At 60.9% G+C, this 15,754-nt stretch overlaps 1 protein-coding gene across 1 annotated transcript in view; it reads left to right on the top strand.

The window, feature by feature from the left end:
- Nucleotides 1–15,754, top strand: part of DENND1A (DENN domain containing 1A) — a 172,045-nt gene that overhangs the window by 100,789 nt on the left and 55,502 nt on the right. The window contains 3 exon segments of the mRNA XM_053282016.1: nucleotides 696–806; nucleotides 5,767–5,867; nucleotides 10,642–10,687. Of these exon segments, the coding sequence (XP_053137991.1) occupies nucleotides 696–806; nucleotides 5,767–5,867; nucleotides 10,642–10,687 (258 nt within the window).

Raw genomic sequence — 15,754 nt, 5'->3', positions numbered from 1 at the left:
ATCCTGTTGGCTCTTTGCCGCCTCTCGTTGGGGGGCACTCGTATGCTTGCTCCCCTTTCGGATGGTAGGAGGGCCCTCTTGACTCCACCGTGAGCGGAAATGTGCTTTCATTAGCACATGGGCTTGTGGCTGTGCACCACCTTTAGGGCAATGTCTGAAAAGGCCACTCTGCTGAGCGCTGCAGCCCGTGGCCCACCTGGGCTTTGTGGCCGGCCTCCCAGCTGCCTTTCCTGGTCGCTCTGTCCTGGCTGCTCGTAGGGTCCTGGGCTGGCATCCATTGGCACGGCTCTGCCAAGCCGACAGGGCAGTGTGGGTTGCCACGGGCAGTGCTCCACCCTGGGGTGGGCCGTCTCCTGCGAGGCAAGGCGGCGGGGGGCCCTGGGAGCAGCCTCTGGCTTGGGGGTCCAGGTGGGGGGGAGCCACCTGCAGGCAGTGGGCAGAGCTTGGGGGTCTTGTAGCACGGACAGGAGGTGCTCCGCAAGCCTGGGGGTTCTCTTGGAGCAGACGAAATGGCGCTGGAGAACCCCCCCAGCCCCCCCCCTGCGGTGGTGGGCAGACGGGGCTGCAAGCCCTGCTCCCCACTCCCAGCGGCTGCTGTGCTTGTGCCCCCTCTTGCCGCACCTGGGCACTTTCTGAGCGAGCTCTTCCTTTTGAAGTGCTTCATGAAGTGTCTCTCTCTCTCTCTCCTTTCCTAGAGAAATCTGACCGAGTATTTTGTTGCAGTGGATGTGAACAACATGCTTCACCTCTACGCCAGCATGCTGTACGAACGCCGCGTCCTCATTTGCTGCAGCAAACTCAGCACTGTAAGTAGACCGGGGAGGAGGTGAGCTGCGCTTCGGAGGAGGAGGAGGGGGTCCTTTCGCCTGCCCAGAGTCTCACTGGGTGGCCCCCAGCTTCTCATGTGAGGAGAGGAGAAGGGAAGCTTCTCTCTCTTCCTCTCGCCCACCATGCCCAGGTTCATGCAGCTTTTCTGTGTCTCCCCCCCAGCCGGAGTTCTCCTTTTCCTAGACGCAGAAATTCCCCATCGCTTCCACCTGTCCTTGCGGGGAAGGTGCCCCAGCCCCTGTCTCCCTCCCTCCCGCGCCTCTGCAGTATTCTCCTTGAGATGGGGTGACCCCAGAGCTCTGCCCCAAGCAGGGCCACCATGGCCGCTGTCTGCTCCCCAGCTCAGGCCCGGCTTTCCGTGGGCTCAGTGTCAACCTCGGCTGCCTAAAGGAGCTTGACAAAACTCTCTTGGGATCTGGGGCTTTGCCAGAGCTCCTTGGCCTCTGAAATGTTGGAAGCAGAAAGTTTTTCCTCTTGATGCAGGCATTTTATCATGACGACTGCGTGGCATTCACAATGGCCCCCTTTCCGCAGGCACCCTCTCATGGTTATAATTTTTTTTTAAAAAAAAATTGATAAACAATGCTTTCAGCTGGGTCTTCTCGTGACCCTCTCTTGATGAACTCTGATGGCGGCTGATCCTTTGCCTGAGAACTGCATTTTTCGCAATTTGGCTTGATAAGGATGCTGGCTTAATGCTACTTAGGCTCCATCAAGTACCTGAGAGATGAAAGCGGCACCACACTCAAAGGGCCATCTGCTCCCAAAGTGTCCCCGCATCATTACTCGGAGTAAAAAAAAAGCAAAACAAAAACACCCCAGCTTGATTTAGTTCAAAGTTTAGATTTGTGTATTTCAAGGCTTTAGCCGTCAATATGCTTGTGCTTATTTTCTTTTAAAACCCCGAAGCAAATACTAACTTTTCTTCTTGTTTGTTCCGTAAATGGATGTTGATTGATTTTTGTTTTCTTTGATAAATGGCAAATGAAACCTGTTTCTCCATCACGCCACTGACTTAAATAGTGGAACGGCATTTTCTGAAGTTCCCGTTTCTGTGCTGTCAGAGGAAGCTGCCATCTACTGAGTCAGACCCTTGGTCCATCTGGCTCAGTCTTGTCTTCACAGACTGGCAGCAGCTTCTCCAATGCTGCAGGCAGGAGTCTCTCTCAGCCCTCTCTTGGAGATGCTGCCAGGGAAGGAACTTGCAAGCTTCTGCTCTTCCCAGAGCGGCTCCATCCCCTAAGAGGGGAATCTCTTCCCGTGCTCACACTTCTAGTCTCCCTTTCATATGCAGTCAGGGTGGACCCTGCTTAGCTAAGGAGACCAGGCCTGCTTGCTGCCACCAGACCAGCTCTCCTCTCTATTATCTGGCCTGTGCGTGAGGGTGGGGCTGATGTTCCTTAGGATGTTCAGACCATGTTACAGACGTCTGGAAAAATGGAAGCAAGCCGTACTGGTGATAAGAGAGAGGACAGGCCAGTAGGGAAGATGGAGGGACCCAGGTTACGGCCGGTCTCCCTCTGGTGGCAGCAGGGTGGGCCCTGGCAGTGATGGTCCTGCGCCTGGAAAGGGCATGCCAGGTGCCTAGACTCCTGGGCTCATTGCCGGGAACCCTGGCCCTAACTTGACGTCAGTTTGCACAAAGGAGCACCTTTGGGGAGGGGCCGCAGCTCCTCTTCTGCACCTCGAAGGTCCCAGGTTCTCCCCCCGGCAGCATCGCTGATTGGAAGGTTCTTGGGAAGGACTCTCTCTCCTGCCCGGGCCCCTGGAGAGAGGAGGAGGCCCTGGGCTAGCTGGAGCTCCTGGCCGGCTAGCAAGCTGCTTCGTGGCTTTGCCTGCCTCCCGTTGGAGCTGTGGAGTGGCCAGGTGGGGTGGGGACACGGGCCCTCCCCTCGCTGTGCCGGGGTGGCCTCTGGCCCCTCCAGCTGGCCAGCGCAGGAGACTGAGGCCAGGGTTCAGGGCTCCTCAACAGGGCACCGAGTATCTCCCAGTCTAGAGGTTTGGCTGCTGTTGGGCTTTGCCCGGAATGTTTGCTCCGGTTAGGGTTTGGGTTCGGGCCTGCTGAAATCCTTGGCCGTTTCTCTGGCTGCCACCTTCTTGTTGGCATTTCCTGCTCCGCCATGGCTGCTCGGATGATGTCTGCTGCCGGTGTGCCTGGCGGTTGGGTGGCTAGCTACTCTCTTGGGAGCAGAGGAAGCTGCTGTCTGCCGAGTCAGACCATTGGCCTATCTAGCCCAGCACTGTCCACCCTGACTGGCAGCCCTCTCCAGGGTTTCAGGCTCAGGAGTCCTTCCCAGCCCAGCCTGGAGATGCTGTTGCCAGAGCCTGACCCAGGGAACTTCTGCCTGTCCTAACAAAGCAGGAGCTCGTCCACTGAGGTACGGCCTCATCTCCTCAGGGGGAGACCTCACAGCGCTCACCCCAGTGGTCTCCCATCCCAATGGGAACCAAGGCGGTGCCTGCTTTGCAGAGGGGGCCCTTCATGCTTCCGGGCGCAAGACCAGCTCTCTCCCCAAGGAACGGGGTTTCTTTGCTTGGAACAAGGCGGAGGGATCCATACTCCCCCCGCAAGCCAAACGTTGCATTCACGTTTTCCAGGCGAACGGCCTGTTACTCTGCTGCACGGTGGGACTCCCTTGTTACAGTGGCTAACATTTTAATTAAAAATCTGACAGCGTCTTAATACCTGAAGGCTGTGAAATGGTTGCCTCTTGGGCTGGTTGTGAAGCCGCAATGCTGATAAGGACGCGCTTTGCCAGGCTTGCTGCTCCTCCTCAGCCTTGCAAAGCCCCTGCTGCGGGGAGGGGGCCGGGAGAGGCCCTGGCTTGGGAGCAGAGCTGCCTGCCTTCCGGGATGGGCGGCAGGATCGCCCCCACGCTTGCTTTGGTCGCGGCCCCTTGGCTTCTCTGAGCTGGCTCTCTCCGTGCAACCGACATGCCCCCCACAGCAGCGTTGGGGCTGCATGGCCAGGTGGCGGCTGCGTCTTCCTCGGAGGGAAGGTGGTCAGGCTCACGAGTCCAGCCGAGGGGCCTCTGTGCACACTTTCTCTCGGGGGGCGGCGGGGTGGGGGGAACATTTCCTGGTTTGGCAGCTCTGAAGGGAGCCGCCGTCTGGGCCAGAGGAAGATGCAGCAACTGGAGGGCGGCCCTTGGTTCCGGCTGCTTGCCGTGGCCACGAGGGAGAGGGCATCGTGCCATCAGGAGGTGGCTTAGCCCTGCTCCGTGCCCAGCAGCCGGGGCGGCCCAAGAGTGTCCTCCCCTTGACATCCGTGGGCATCCGCCAGAGTCCTTGCCGGCTTCCCCTCCCTGAATTAAAATGCAGCCCTGAAGGGGATGGAGCAGAGAGCCCTGACTGGGGTTCTGCAGGACGTCCGGCCAGCAAGCGTCCCAAGTGAAGCCCGGTCATTCCTTCAGCAGCCAGGAGGTTTGCTCACGTGAGCCAAGCGGGAAGCCGGGCAGCTTGACGGCCGTGCCGTTGCCCGTTCTGGGCGCCTGCCAGTTCCCCCCGGGTGCTCCGAGTGAGTGCCAGGCTTCCCGCCTTCGCTCCGGGTGAGGGGGGGGCCCGCGCAGTGGCCCCCTTCCCGTGCCTGCCGCAGCAGCCGGGGCGCGTCTTGAGGGGAGGCAGGAGGCATGCGGCCCGACGGGCTTCGGACATGCTGCCAGGTGCCTCAAAGGCGGCCTGCTTCGGATAGGAGGCGAGGTCTCCACGGTGCCTCTTCTCCCGGAGCAGCGCTTGGGCTGCTTCCTCGCAGGGCGTCGGGGCTTCCGGGGAATGCCTCCTGGGTCTGAGCATGGACCAGCCGTGCGCTCGGTGGCCTTCCCGTTCCCTGATCTGGGGATTTTTGTCAGCAGCCAATTTGGGTTGAATGGCACGATCACCTTCTGCGGTGTTTACCCAGCCCCTGAACAAGGTAGCGGAGAAACCAACAATAAGCTTTTCTTATTCAAATAGGCTAATTTTCCGCGGTGTAAGGCAAGCCAGTATTTATGGCCACAAAGCACTGGTGGGCGAAAGCGCGGAATTATAGCCCGCCTTGAGTGCGCACGCCATTAGCCGCTGGATGCCTCCCAGCCCACCCCATTACTCCCGGCAGGAGCTCACACCGCTCCCGAGTCTCTCGCACGGAAGGTGAGGACCGCACCTCTCGCAGCCAGCGCTTGTTAACGGGCTCCTTTCTGCATGCACTGGCATGTCTAAAACAAGCCGATGACGGAGGGCAAAAGCTGGCTCTGTACCGGGAGGAATGGTGGCTGCTTTCAGGGAAGCTTAATTGGGCCGGGGAGAGGCAGCCGGGGGCTGTCAGTGACCCTGATAACTGCCCACCACCCACCATCTCCTGTACCTGCTCAGGGCCCAGATCCGACACACACACACACACACACACACACACACACACACACAGAGGGCTTGCTTCCTCCTTCCAAGCACGCCTGACGGATGGGCGGCCTCTGGTCTGTGGCCCCCGAGCCTGCTGTTGGTGCCACTCCGTAGGCCTTGGGGGTGATGGTGAAGGGGCTGGCGGGGGTCTCTGCTGAGGGCCCCCGCAGGATCTTGCCCCTCCTCCCCGGAGGCAGCCTCCTGGGCAGTCTGAGCTCAGAGTCCTGATGCGTCTTGGCTGGGGCCCGGATCGGGTTGGAGGCATGGCTGAGGGTGACCACACTGGGGAGAGACGCCGCCTCCCCAGCCCTTGCCGTTGCCCGCGGGTCTTGGGATGGAGCTGCCAGGCTAGAGGACGTTTCCAGAGCTCACTGGTGGGGTGCAGTTCCTGCAACCCCCCCCCCTGCTCTCCCACTTGGCGTGTGGTGAAGCCGGCCCTGGGGGAGACCCTGCTGCTCTCTGCCTCCTGGGGGGGGGTCCGGGGAGGGTGTGGGGATGGGCTTCCTCGGGCTCCTGCGTGTCCCCGGGCCGTGGTAACCGTCTCCTCTTTCGTCCTTCCAGTTAACGGCCTGCGTCCACGGGTCCGCCGCGATGCTGTACCCCATGTTCTGGCAACACGTTTACATCCCCGTCCTGCCCCCGCACCTCTTGGACTACTGCTGGTGAGGCAACCTCTCTCCTCCCCCTCCTCCTGCCCCCCGTCTCCCTGTCCCCACTCCAGGCTGCTCCACCGTTTCCCAGAGCTGGGTTTTTGCAGATTTCCCTGGGTTTTTCAAACAATGCAGCTGCTCAAATCTCTTGTCGAAAAATGTGTGTGTGAATATTAAGTGGCAGATTCAGAGATACGTCTTTGTCATGGCCTAATTTAAGAGTACAAGAGGCCTTTTAAGTATTAGGCCAGCAAATGTTCCTATGGCACATGCTCGTAAAGTCAGAGCATTATAGAGGAGGCTCTTTCCCTGTCCCTTTCCTTGCCTTTTCCTGGCAAATGAGTCCAGAGGAGCTCAGCAGTAAGAGCCCTGCTTTGTCCGTCGGTTTTTAATCCTCCCCTCCAATTGAGAAATGTGTTGCTTTGCTGTCCCTGTTGTGGTTTTTGTTAGATCAGCTCCCAAGGCAGTAAATGGTGGTGGTGGTGGTGGTGAGGAGATGTCTGCAGAGCGGGGGGCTACCCTTCTTGCTTGTGGGGCCCCCCACTAAACTTGCAGCGGTCCTCCCTCACTCCTGCCTTGTCATTCTAGGTTGCCCCTGCAGCTCTCCTCTTAGCCAGCTGTGGCCTAGTGACTGAGACCAGCCCCCTCATTCATTCATTCATTCATTACATTTATATCCTGCTCTTCCTCCAAGGAGCCCAGAGCGGTGTACATGGTTATGTTTATCTTCACAACAACCCTGTGAGGTAGGCTAGACTGAGAGAGATGTAACTGGCCCAGAGTCATGCAGTGAGTTCCATGGCTGAATGGGGATTTGAACTCGGGTCTTCCCGGCCCTGGTCCTACTCTCTCACCACCACACCACACTGGCTCTCTCCTTCACCTCTCCTCGGGTGTCGGACGGCTGTGCTGTTTCAATAGCGGGGGCAGCACCCTCTGCCGTCACCCGTTTCGCAGGTTTTCTACATGGGTTTGGGTTAAGCCAGGAGGTCCAGGTCTTTCTTCCCCTGCGGCTGGTTGTGTTGTGGCTCTGATGGGCACCTTTTGGCAAGTGTCCGTGGCCTCACCAGTACGCCGCCTCGGGGCAGGTTTCAAATCTTTGGGGTGGGGGGAAGGTGAAAGACCAATGGGTGCGTATAGGCACCAACTCACACCTGCCCTTTAAAAATAATAAAGAATCTGGACAGTCTGCTTGACCCCCCCCCCAAGGGAAAAGGCAAGACTGTGGGTTGACTCACTCCCTGGCGGATTTGGGTCCAGCTTTCTGGCAGGTGTGTATGGGCCACCAGTTGTGCTGCAGGAAAAGACACACACACACACACACCCCGCCCGACTGCTCCAAAATGCTAACACCTGTCTCTGCGTGGATGATGTCAGCATGGGGTGTTGCCAGCAGTGGCCTGTTGCAAAGCCTCGGCCACCCCAGGAAAGCACCGCTCTCCGCATGGCTGCGGACTGGCCCGTGGCTCTCATTTTTAAATCGATGCAAAGCTTTGAGCAGCCCAAGGCAGACTGCCTCCCCTCTTTGGCCACTTGCCTTGAGCATATGGGGGGGGGAGGCGGCTGGGGGCTCTATTTCCGGCGTTAACAGAGCAGCTGTAGCCAGTCTTCTGTGGTGCAGGTGTGTGGGACCTAGAAGCGCCCCCTAAATCCCCCCCCGGCACCCCACTCTCCTTCCGCTTGCCCTTGAGAGCCCCGGGGGCAGAGGGGGTCTGGGCGGAGGGCTCCCCTCGTGGCGCGTTTGGGGATGGCCCTGCTCCGGGGGAAGCGGCCGGTGGCTGCTGCTTTAGGCCTCCGAGGGGAAATGAGTGGCAACAAAAGGCAATGATGCCGGGGGACCCAGCGCTTTCCTCCTCGTGATTACAGGCTCCCGTTGGCAAAAACATTGGTTAGTGACATACATGGAGGAGGTGGCCGAGAATCAATAATGGTGTCTTGCTCTCCCCCTCACCCCTGCCTGCACGAGGCGCTCCTCCTCGCTCGAGCCGCCGCTCACATTGGCCCGTAAACCTCCGCCCCCTTCCGAAGTCGGGCTCCTGAAGCGCAGCCCCTCCCCTCCCCTCGTTGGCGGCAGCAGCCCTGCCAGCCATTGGCCCGCGAGGCGGTTCCCGCTGCTCCTGGGCCGCGCTCCTCCACCCCGGGAGCTTTGTGCTGCTCCTTGTTCATTTCACCCTGAGGGGCCCGGCGGGCTTCTGGCTTGGAGGGCACCCCATAGATGGAATGGGAGGCTGGTATGCTGCCGCACTTCAGCCTGGACTTCTGGGGGTTCCCGGGCTGGCGGGGGGAGCACTCTCTGATGGCTGGGTAAAGAGAGTGACGATAAAGAACTGGCTAGTCCCTGGCTGTGATCGCCAAAGTGCCCTCTTATGGTCTGCAGGATGACACCAAGGTCATGTTGATGCTCAGTGTCCAAGATCCTCTGTTGGAGGGTCTTCTTGGCTTGATTATATCCCAGTAGTGACAAATATTCTAAAGCGAAGCCAAGTAATGAGAGTTTTGCCAGCAATGCTTGTGTCCAGGAAGATTGAAACCTGTCGGCCAGTCCAGCGGGAATCAGCCCAGAGGGGGGAAATGGATCCAAAGCCAGTAGTTGAAAATTGAGATCCATGCTTTGGGTTCCACCCTCTGCAAGCCCGTCAGCACTAGGAATACATCTGGGGGCCTTGAGTAGGGCTCTTATCAACGTAGACCGGTAGCCGTTTCTGTCCTACAAGCAGGTGTGCTGACGTGTGATTTTCTGGCTTCTCTGCCACACATTTCCCCCTTGTTTTCGAGGCCCACTCGTGATTTTTAGCCACCAGCAGGAAAGATCCCAGGGTTAGTGCCTGTTTCATCTCCTGGTGTGTGCGTGGGTTTGTAAAGGGGGCCGCAGTGGCTCAAACAGGAATTCCACTCCCAAGCAGGAGATGCGATAATCTCAGGAGGCTTTAACTTTATCGCCCCAAATACGTTTCCGTGGCTCCCCTCGTCACCCATGATTGCTCTCCAGTTGGCATCTGGCTGATAGCTTTATTCTCCCGTTTGCGCTCTTTTGGAGAAGAGAAGGGTGGAGAGGGAGGAGGGAGGCTCTCCCGTGCCGGCCGCCTGCGTGAGGAGCCAGAAGGGGGGATAACTAGCATTCGGAGGGAAGTGGCCGCAGCCTGGGAGATGTAACTTTCAAGGAGGTTTGTTCCTCTGCGGATGATTTAAATGTTAAGTACATCCCTGTGTCGAGGAGACACGGAGTGGAATCTGAAAACGATGATCTCCTGGAGAAATGAACCCTCCAAGTGCCGCGCCGTGCCGGAAGGGCCAGCTCCCAGTCATTTGCACGGCCAGCGGGCGCCCTTTCTCTGCCTAATGGGCTGTGCGCCTGCAATTAACACGCGGAGGGAGGAGGGAGGAGGCTGCCGCTCTGCCTTCGGGTGACGGGGCTGCGAGGAGTTGTCAGGAGCGCGCCAGGCAGGGGCCCCGGAGGACGAGGGCCCTGCTGGCTGCCTGGCAAAGGGGCAGAGCCCGGGCTGGCGGGCGCGCCCCGTCCCGGAAAGGCTTCTCAGCGGCAGTCGGGCCGGGCGGGGAGAACCAGAGACAGCCGAGTGAGCTGCCGCCTGGCTGGGAACACCCTATAATTACCAGGCAGAATCTAATTGCACTCTTGCAAACACGACGACTGATTATCCTCGCCTGATGTGAACTTTAATTAGAGTGGTAATCGCACACTATAGTTGTCTGAATAAATCAATTTAGCACTAATTTGTGTGGCATAAATGTTTCCCCCCAAATAGACACAGCTATTTTTGAAGCGGTGTGAACTTTTGCAAAGGTGCGTTTGGCCTCCGAAGGCCGGTCGAGGTGCTGCTGCTTCGTCCCAGCTCTGGCCTCCTGCTGCTTCCTGGGGCTGGGCAAGGGGCGCCTGCCTGGCTCTCTTCCCCGCCCCTGAGCTGATGTGCCGGCCCTTTGGGTGCCAAATAAAAGGCCAAAAGGCCAAGCAGGAGCGAGAGGGAAATGGACTGACTGGCCGTTCTCCAGCTAGACTCCTGGTTCTTTCGCTTCACCAGCTTGTGTGTGGATAAAAGTATTGTTGATTAACACAGGGAAATATTTTGTGTGTGTGTGTGTGACACCCGCTGATGGCCGCCTTGACGCTTTGCAGAGAGACCAGCCCCCTCTTTTTCCAGCCTCCGGGACGTCTCTTGGGCACATCCTGGGGTGGGGGGCAGAGCTTTGCCCTCTGTGCATCGGCCTCTCCCCCATTTCGTGCTTTGGGAATATACAGTGTGTGTGGTGTAGCGTATCACTTACGTTTGAATAGTGTGGGTGCTATCAGTGTTTTGGGGTGGGGGGTGGTCATTTCGCCTCTTGGTCAGCAGGGCCAGGGCGGCTCTCTCTGCTTGGGAAACCTGGAGGGCTCCGGCCAGAGAGCCCGTCCTTGGCTGGAGGGACCAGTGGGCAGGAGGTGGCGGCTCCCGGTGTGGAGCTGGGCCGTAGCGGAGTGGTCCAGCGCGTGAGCTTTGCGTGCAGCAGACCCCTCAGTCTCGCCTCCCTGGATCCCAGCGGGGTGAAGGGCCTCTGGGCCAACCCTCGCTGCCATTGGCAGGAGGCCGCCCCGGCCTTGGTGAGCCAGAGGGCCTGACCGGGTAGGGGGAGGCCGGGGGGGGGGAGGGGGCCCTGTGCCCCAGGGCCGTGTCTGGCTGGGCTGCCTCTCGGTCTGCCTCTGCTGGCCAGAGGGCTGCCTCTTGCAACGGCCCGGAACAGCTTTGTGGCTTCTGCCGCCGTTGGTCTCAACCGGCTCTTTCTCTCTTTGCAGTGCGCCCATGCCCTACCTCATCGGAATCCATCTAAGCCTGATGGAGGTAAGTGGCGTCTCCTCCTTCCATGCATAGCTGGGTGGGGTCTCTCTCCGTGGGGGTCTCGTCCCTTTTGCAGGACCCCGCTGGGAAGGAGCAGCCGGGAGGAGGTGCTTGTGCCTGGCTCTCCTGGCCTCCATCCCCCCCCCGCCCCACTGCCTTTCCAGCAAGCTCGATGCCTCCCTTCCCCTCTTGGGAGGGGCCCAGCGCACACCACAAGTCGCCTCCCCCCCCCGCCCACCACAGCAGTTTCTTCAGAAAGGGTGTGTGGTGAGATGCTCTTGGGAGGCCCTTTTGGAAAAGTCTCCCTGCTCCAACAGTGAGACGAGCAGCGTTGGTCTGTCTGCCCTTCCCCGACGCGTCTTTGCAGATGCCACTGGGTGCGTCTCAGTCCCCACGGAAGCGGCGGAACTGACCATGCCCCGATTCACGGGGTGGAGGGCTGGCCCTCTAAAAACCGGCTTCCCGCCTTGGCCTGGCGTCCCGCCTGTCTTTGCAGTTCCGCAGGGTCCGCGGTCTGGTCTCTGCGCTGAGCAGGAGGAGGAGGGATCCTGAGCGGGTGGCCAGTGGGCCATGCTCCGTGGAGTGGGCCAAACGCTCCCCACAAGCCGAAGGCCGGGAGGTCAGGGAGAGGCCCCCGGGCCATGCGCGGCCTTGCTGCAGGAGTCTTCTGCTTGCCCGGGGTTTTAAGAAAGCGGCGAGAACAGGAGCCTGTGCAGGCCTCTCTGCTGCTCCCCGCACACACTGGACAGGGAGCGCCCCTCCTGCCCCCTCGGGACTCGGCGCCCTCGTCCCCATGTGCTCGTCCTGCCGGCATAGAGCAGGCCGGAGAGAGAGGCTCTCCCTGGAGGGTGGGCTGGGGTGGGCTGGGGGACCGGAAGGCCGTGCCGGGTGAGCCTCGTAGGCTGGGGCGCAGGCAACCGGGGTCTCCTCCTGATCCTGGCTTGGGGTGCCGCTTCCACGCGCTCTTCGGCAGGGACGGGTGGAAAGCAGGGAGTTCCCCAGCCCTGTTGTTCTTGTCGCACACGCCGTCCTCTTGGCTGACCCTTTCCTCCCCCACTTGCAGGGATGGAAGTCGCCTCTCCAAAGCTGTGAGTCTGCGTTTCTGTCCTAGCACGTAGCTCTCCTCTCCCCTGCCCCATTTCTAGCCACGGATAGGTGGCCGTGCGCTGCTTCCGCTCCCGCCGTGTAGAGGGCCTAGAGCTGACTAGATGTGTGGCTGCCGTCGAGCTGGAGCTGTAAGCTCCCTTGTGGGTCCGTCCTAGAGACCAGCCGTGGTGCCCTCCTGTGCTCCAAATGCTGCGTAGCCCAAGCGCTGGGGCGCTCCCCCCCCCGGCCCTGCTTGTCTAGGCGTCTCTTGCTCCCTGCTTTGCCCGCGGCTTCCTTAGCAGCCCGCAGCCTTTGTCTGTGTGTGATGGGCCTTCCTGCTCTTCCCCGGCACTCAGAGACCGCCTCCCGTCTGCTCGAGTCCTGGATGGATTCCCGCCAGGTGCGGCCGGACCTTGTTCTGGGCCACCCTTCTTGGGAAAGGGCCATGATCTTCCAGCCTGGAGATCAAAGCTCCAAGGCCAGGCGCCTTGGGGTGGGGCCGGGAGAGCAGGCTAGAGGGGGCGGTCTGTACGTCGGATGGCTCTAGAACGGCTCAGGGCACCGGCGTTGCCTGCAAGGAGTCCCGGAGGTCTGCCCCAGCCCTCTGCTGATGGGACGGCAGAGGCTGCGCCTGGAGGCTCCAGCAGGTGTCCTGCCAGTGGGCGTCTTCCCTGGGTTTCCCTCTAGCCCCCTTTGAAATCCCTGCTGACGGGGCCAAGAGGCACCTCTGGGAAGTGGCAATCGTCTTCCGTCTAGGAAGGGCAGGCCCCGTCCATCCCCAGCACAGCCTCCTTCCAGTGGCTGCTGCTTTGGGGGTCTGCCTTGGCCTTCTTTTTAGATCGGGAGCCCTTTGGAGATGGGGGTGGGGGACCTTGTTTCTTTTCCACATCCACCGCTTATGTTAGAAATGGGTCTCTAAACCTTGGTAGCAGCAGCAGCAGCAGCAGACCTATGATGCATGGCGTGCAGGACTCCTCTTGGCTCCGCCTGGCCGTCCGTTTCTTAAAGTGGTGGTGGGGAGTCCTCCTCCTGCTTTCCTAGAGGGAATCATGCCTCTCTCTGACGCCGAGGCTGCCTTCCCGAGCCTTGTCTCCCCTCCAGAGCTTGGCGCTCTTTTGCACTTGGCAGAGTTGCCCAGGTAGGGCCCCCCCCCCATCGCAACCCTTGCAGTGTTGCCTCCTGAGTTGAAACCAGCTCTTCCGTGGTGCTCAAGGTGGCGTGCTTCCCACTCCCGAAAGGGGCATGGGGGGGTGGGGGGGATTCCTTGCCCTGTCCCTGCGTTGCCATCGGTGTGGGGAGAATGGGGCTGCTGGGTCGGTTGGTGGCATTTCTAGACCGCCCCGTATCCACTCTCTGGGCGGCTTCACTCTCAGAATTGGCTGGCGAATGCCGGCAGACCAACGCTGTCTGAAGGTGAGCAAGATCAGACGCATCCCTGGGTTGTTCCCTCTAATCTGCTGCGACTGGAAGGCTCTCCGGTGAGAGAGCGAGAGGTCTCTGTTTTTGGTCGGAGGGCCTGTTTCTGATTTCCGAGCTTCCCCTCCCGGGCCCAGGGCAGCGCTGGGTGCCCTGCTGCCTTCGCCAGGCCTTCTCTCATCACCTAGTCAGTCATCCCAGACAAGGCTCCCACTTAGGGCCCCCCCCCGCAACTTCAAAGGAGGAGGGGGGGGGAGTCTTATAAGCCGCTGCTTCAGTGAGGCTGGCTGCTCTTGCATGAATAATGGAACACCCTTAAGGGCACTAATTGAGCTCGTATTAGGGGAGAGAGATGGTGCTTAGCGGCAGAGAAGAGAGTCAAGTCCTCTCCGCTGAAGTTCTGTGTTAGCCCCATGCATGCCGGGGTGGATCCATGCCCCGCCTAGCGCTGCTTTGGGCCACCAGCGAGGGGGGGCTCGGTAGCCACTTTCCTGCCGTGTCTGCCTTGGGATGCCTGCACGCGCTTAGCTCTCCAGCCAGAACAACTTCAGGCACCTTCCCTGGGCCTGACGGCGGCAGCGGGTGGAAGTGGCTGGAAGGCATGCCCGGCGGTGGCTCCCTGGGCAGCTCCCGGGGGACACCTTTGGGGGTGTGTGTGCCCTGGACCCTGGAAGCAGCCCAGCTCCGGCGGAGACGTCCTGTGTCAGGGGAGCAGGCTTCCGACTCCCCACTGGGTGCCCGGAGGCTGCTCTTGAAGACGAGGAAGGGGTGAGCAGAGAGGGAAAGGCCCCCCCCCCCCCGAACCATTTCAGGCCGTGGGCGCTGGAAAGCAGCCCTCTCTCCAGTTGCCCAGTGGCTCGCTCTCGGAGCACACGCCTTGTGTGCAGAAGGCCCCAGGGGGCGTCTCTGGGATCTGCCAGCCCCCGATTCCCAGGAGAGAGCCACAGCAAGCTGCTGCCGGTCCGAGCTGCCAGTCTGGCGCAGCGTACGCAGGTGCTCGGCTCTGGGTCACGGGAGCCTCCCCGAGGTCCCAGGCGCCTCTGGCCTTCAGACTGGCGTCCCCAGCAGGGTTCTCTCTCTGTGCGGAATGAGTCTTGTTCCGGGCGGCAGGATCCAGGCAGGGTGGACGCGCCATGTGCATCCAGGCTGGAGCCTTCCGGATTCCACCTGAGCCGGGTCTGAAACGAACTGCGCGGACATCCGGAAACGGTGTGAGCGCCTGAGCGTGAGCCCTGCTCCCCAGATCTCGCGGGGACCCCTTGAGCGCCTGGAGCCGTTTGCTTAGAAATGCACCTCCGGGTTCCTCGTCACCCAAGAGCGCTTTGAGGGGAGCGGCTTGGTCTTGACCTTGTCTGGGGGTTAAGTGGCGGAAGAGGCCTCTCCGGCGGCCCCCCCTTCCGCTCCGCTCGTGCACCCCCTCGCTGCTCGGAGAGGCCGTCTCTCCATTAGCCAGTGGGGAGGATTTGGGGCATCACCTGCGGAGTATCCGGGCTCCTGCAGATCAAGGGCAGCGGCGGAAGAGGCGAAGGGAGGGGTCAGAGGCCACCTGCTGGGGACGGATCAAAGAGTCCGGAGGTCCAAGGGCATGGGGAGCTTAACCATCTCAGGCTGTGGAGTGGCCGTTGCAGGCTGTAAATCTGAGGGCGATTTTCATTAAGGGCCTGCTGGCTTCTCGGTCGGGCCGTGACGCGGTGAAGCACCATCCCCACTGCGGCCAGGCTGGTCCGGGGCTGTTTGCCGGGTCCTTTAGGTGAGCAGTCTGCAGGCAACGGTGGCCCTCCGACAGAGGCAGCCGCGCTCTGCTTCCTGGCTGTATTGTGAGCACGGAAGCGGAGCGGGGCCAAAGGGGCTCAGTTTGCTGATGGGGCTGGCGAGGCTGTGTAGCCCCTCCAAGGGGCCCGCCCTCCGGCCTGCTCCCTCTGCCTGTCTCTGCTCCTGTGGGCCAGGGCTGCTGGCTTGCCTGCCTGGGCACAGGCCCCCCACCTATGGGTCCTGGAGTCCTTCCGGCGCGGGATTGCCCTCTTCCCTGGCGCGGATCTGCAGGCCAGGCCTCGGGGCTGAGGCCGCCCATTCCGCAAGGGGTCCCCCCTTGGCCTTTGTAAAGGGCAGGGGCCGTGGGTGCTCGCTGGGGGGGGGGGGCCCGAGAGGTCCAGTGAACCCGACCTGAAGGCGACTGGAATGGCTAGTGCAGATGTGGCGGAGGCCGCTCTTGACGGAGGGGCGTGAATAGCGGTGCGTGTGCTGATGAGGGCGGGTGGAATTCCTAGCCGAAGGGAGGAAGCCGCGCTCGACGGCCCTCCGTGTCTTGCGTTGGCTTGACTGGGCTGCTTTGGTGACCCAGAGTGAGTTCTCTGCATCTTTGCAACGCCTGAGAGAGAGCGAGAGAGCGAGCGCAATGGGGCGACCATGAGCTTTAGCCCAAGAAGCGGCCCCTTCTGCTGAGCGGCTGCCCCTGCTGATGGCCTGCAGGCCCCGGGGAGACGCCTCCCTGGAGTGTGTGCAGGGAGTCCGAGCGGCAGCAGGCGAGGCCCAGCGCCTCCCTTTCTCTGGGTGCTCTTCCTCTCGGAG

The sequence above is a fragment of the Hemicordylus capensis genome, chromosome 17, assembly GCF_027244095.1.
Source record: "Hemicordylus capensis ecotype Gifberg chromosome 17, rHemCap1.1.pri, whole genome shotgun sequence".
In the NCBI taxonomy this organism is placed as follows: domain Eukaryota; kingdom Metazoa; phylum Chordata; class Lepidosauria; order Squamata; family Cordylidae; genus Hemicordylus; species Hemicordylus capensis.
The sequence above is the reverse complement of the archived record's forward strand: the minus strand, read 5'-3'. Positions and strand labels throughout refer to the sequence as shown.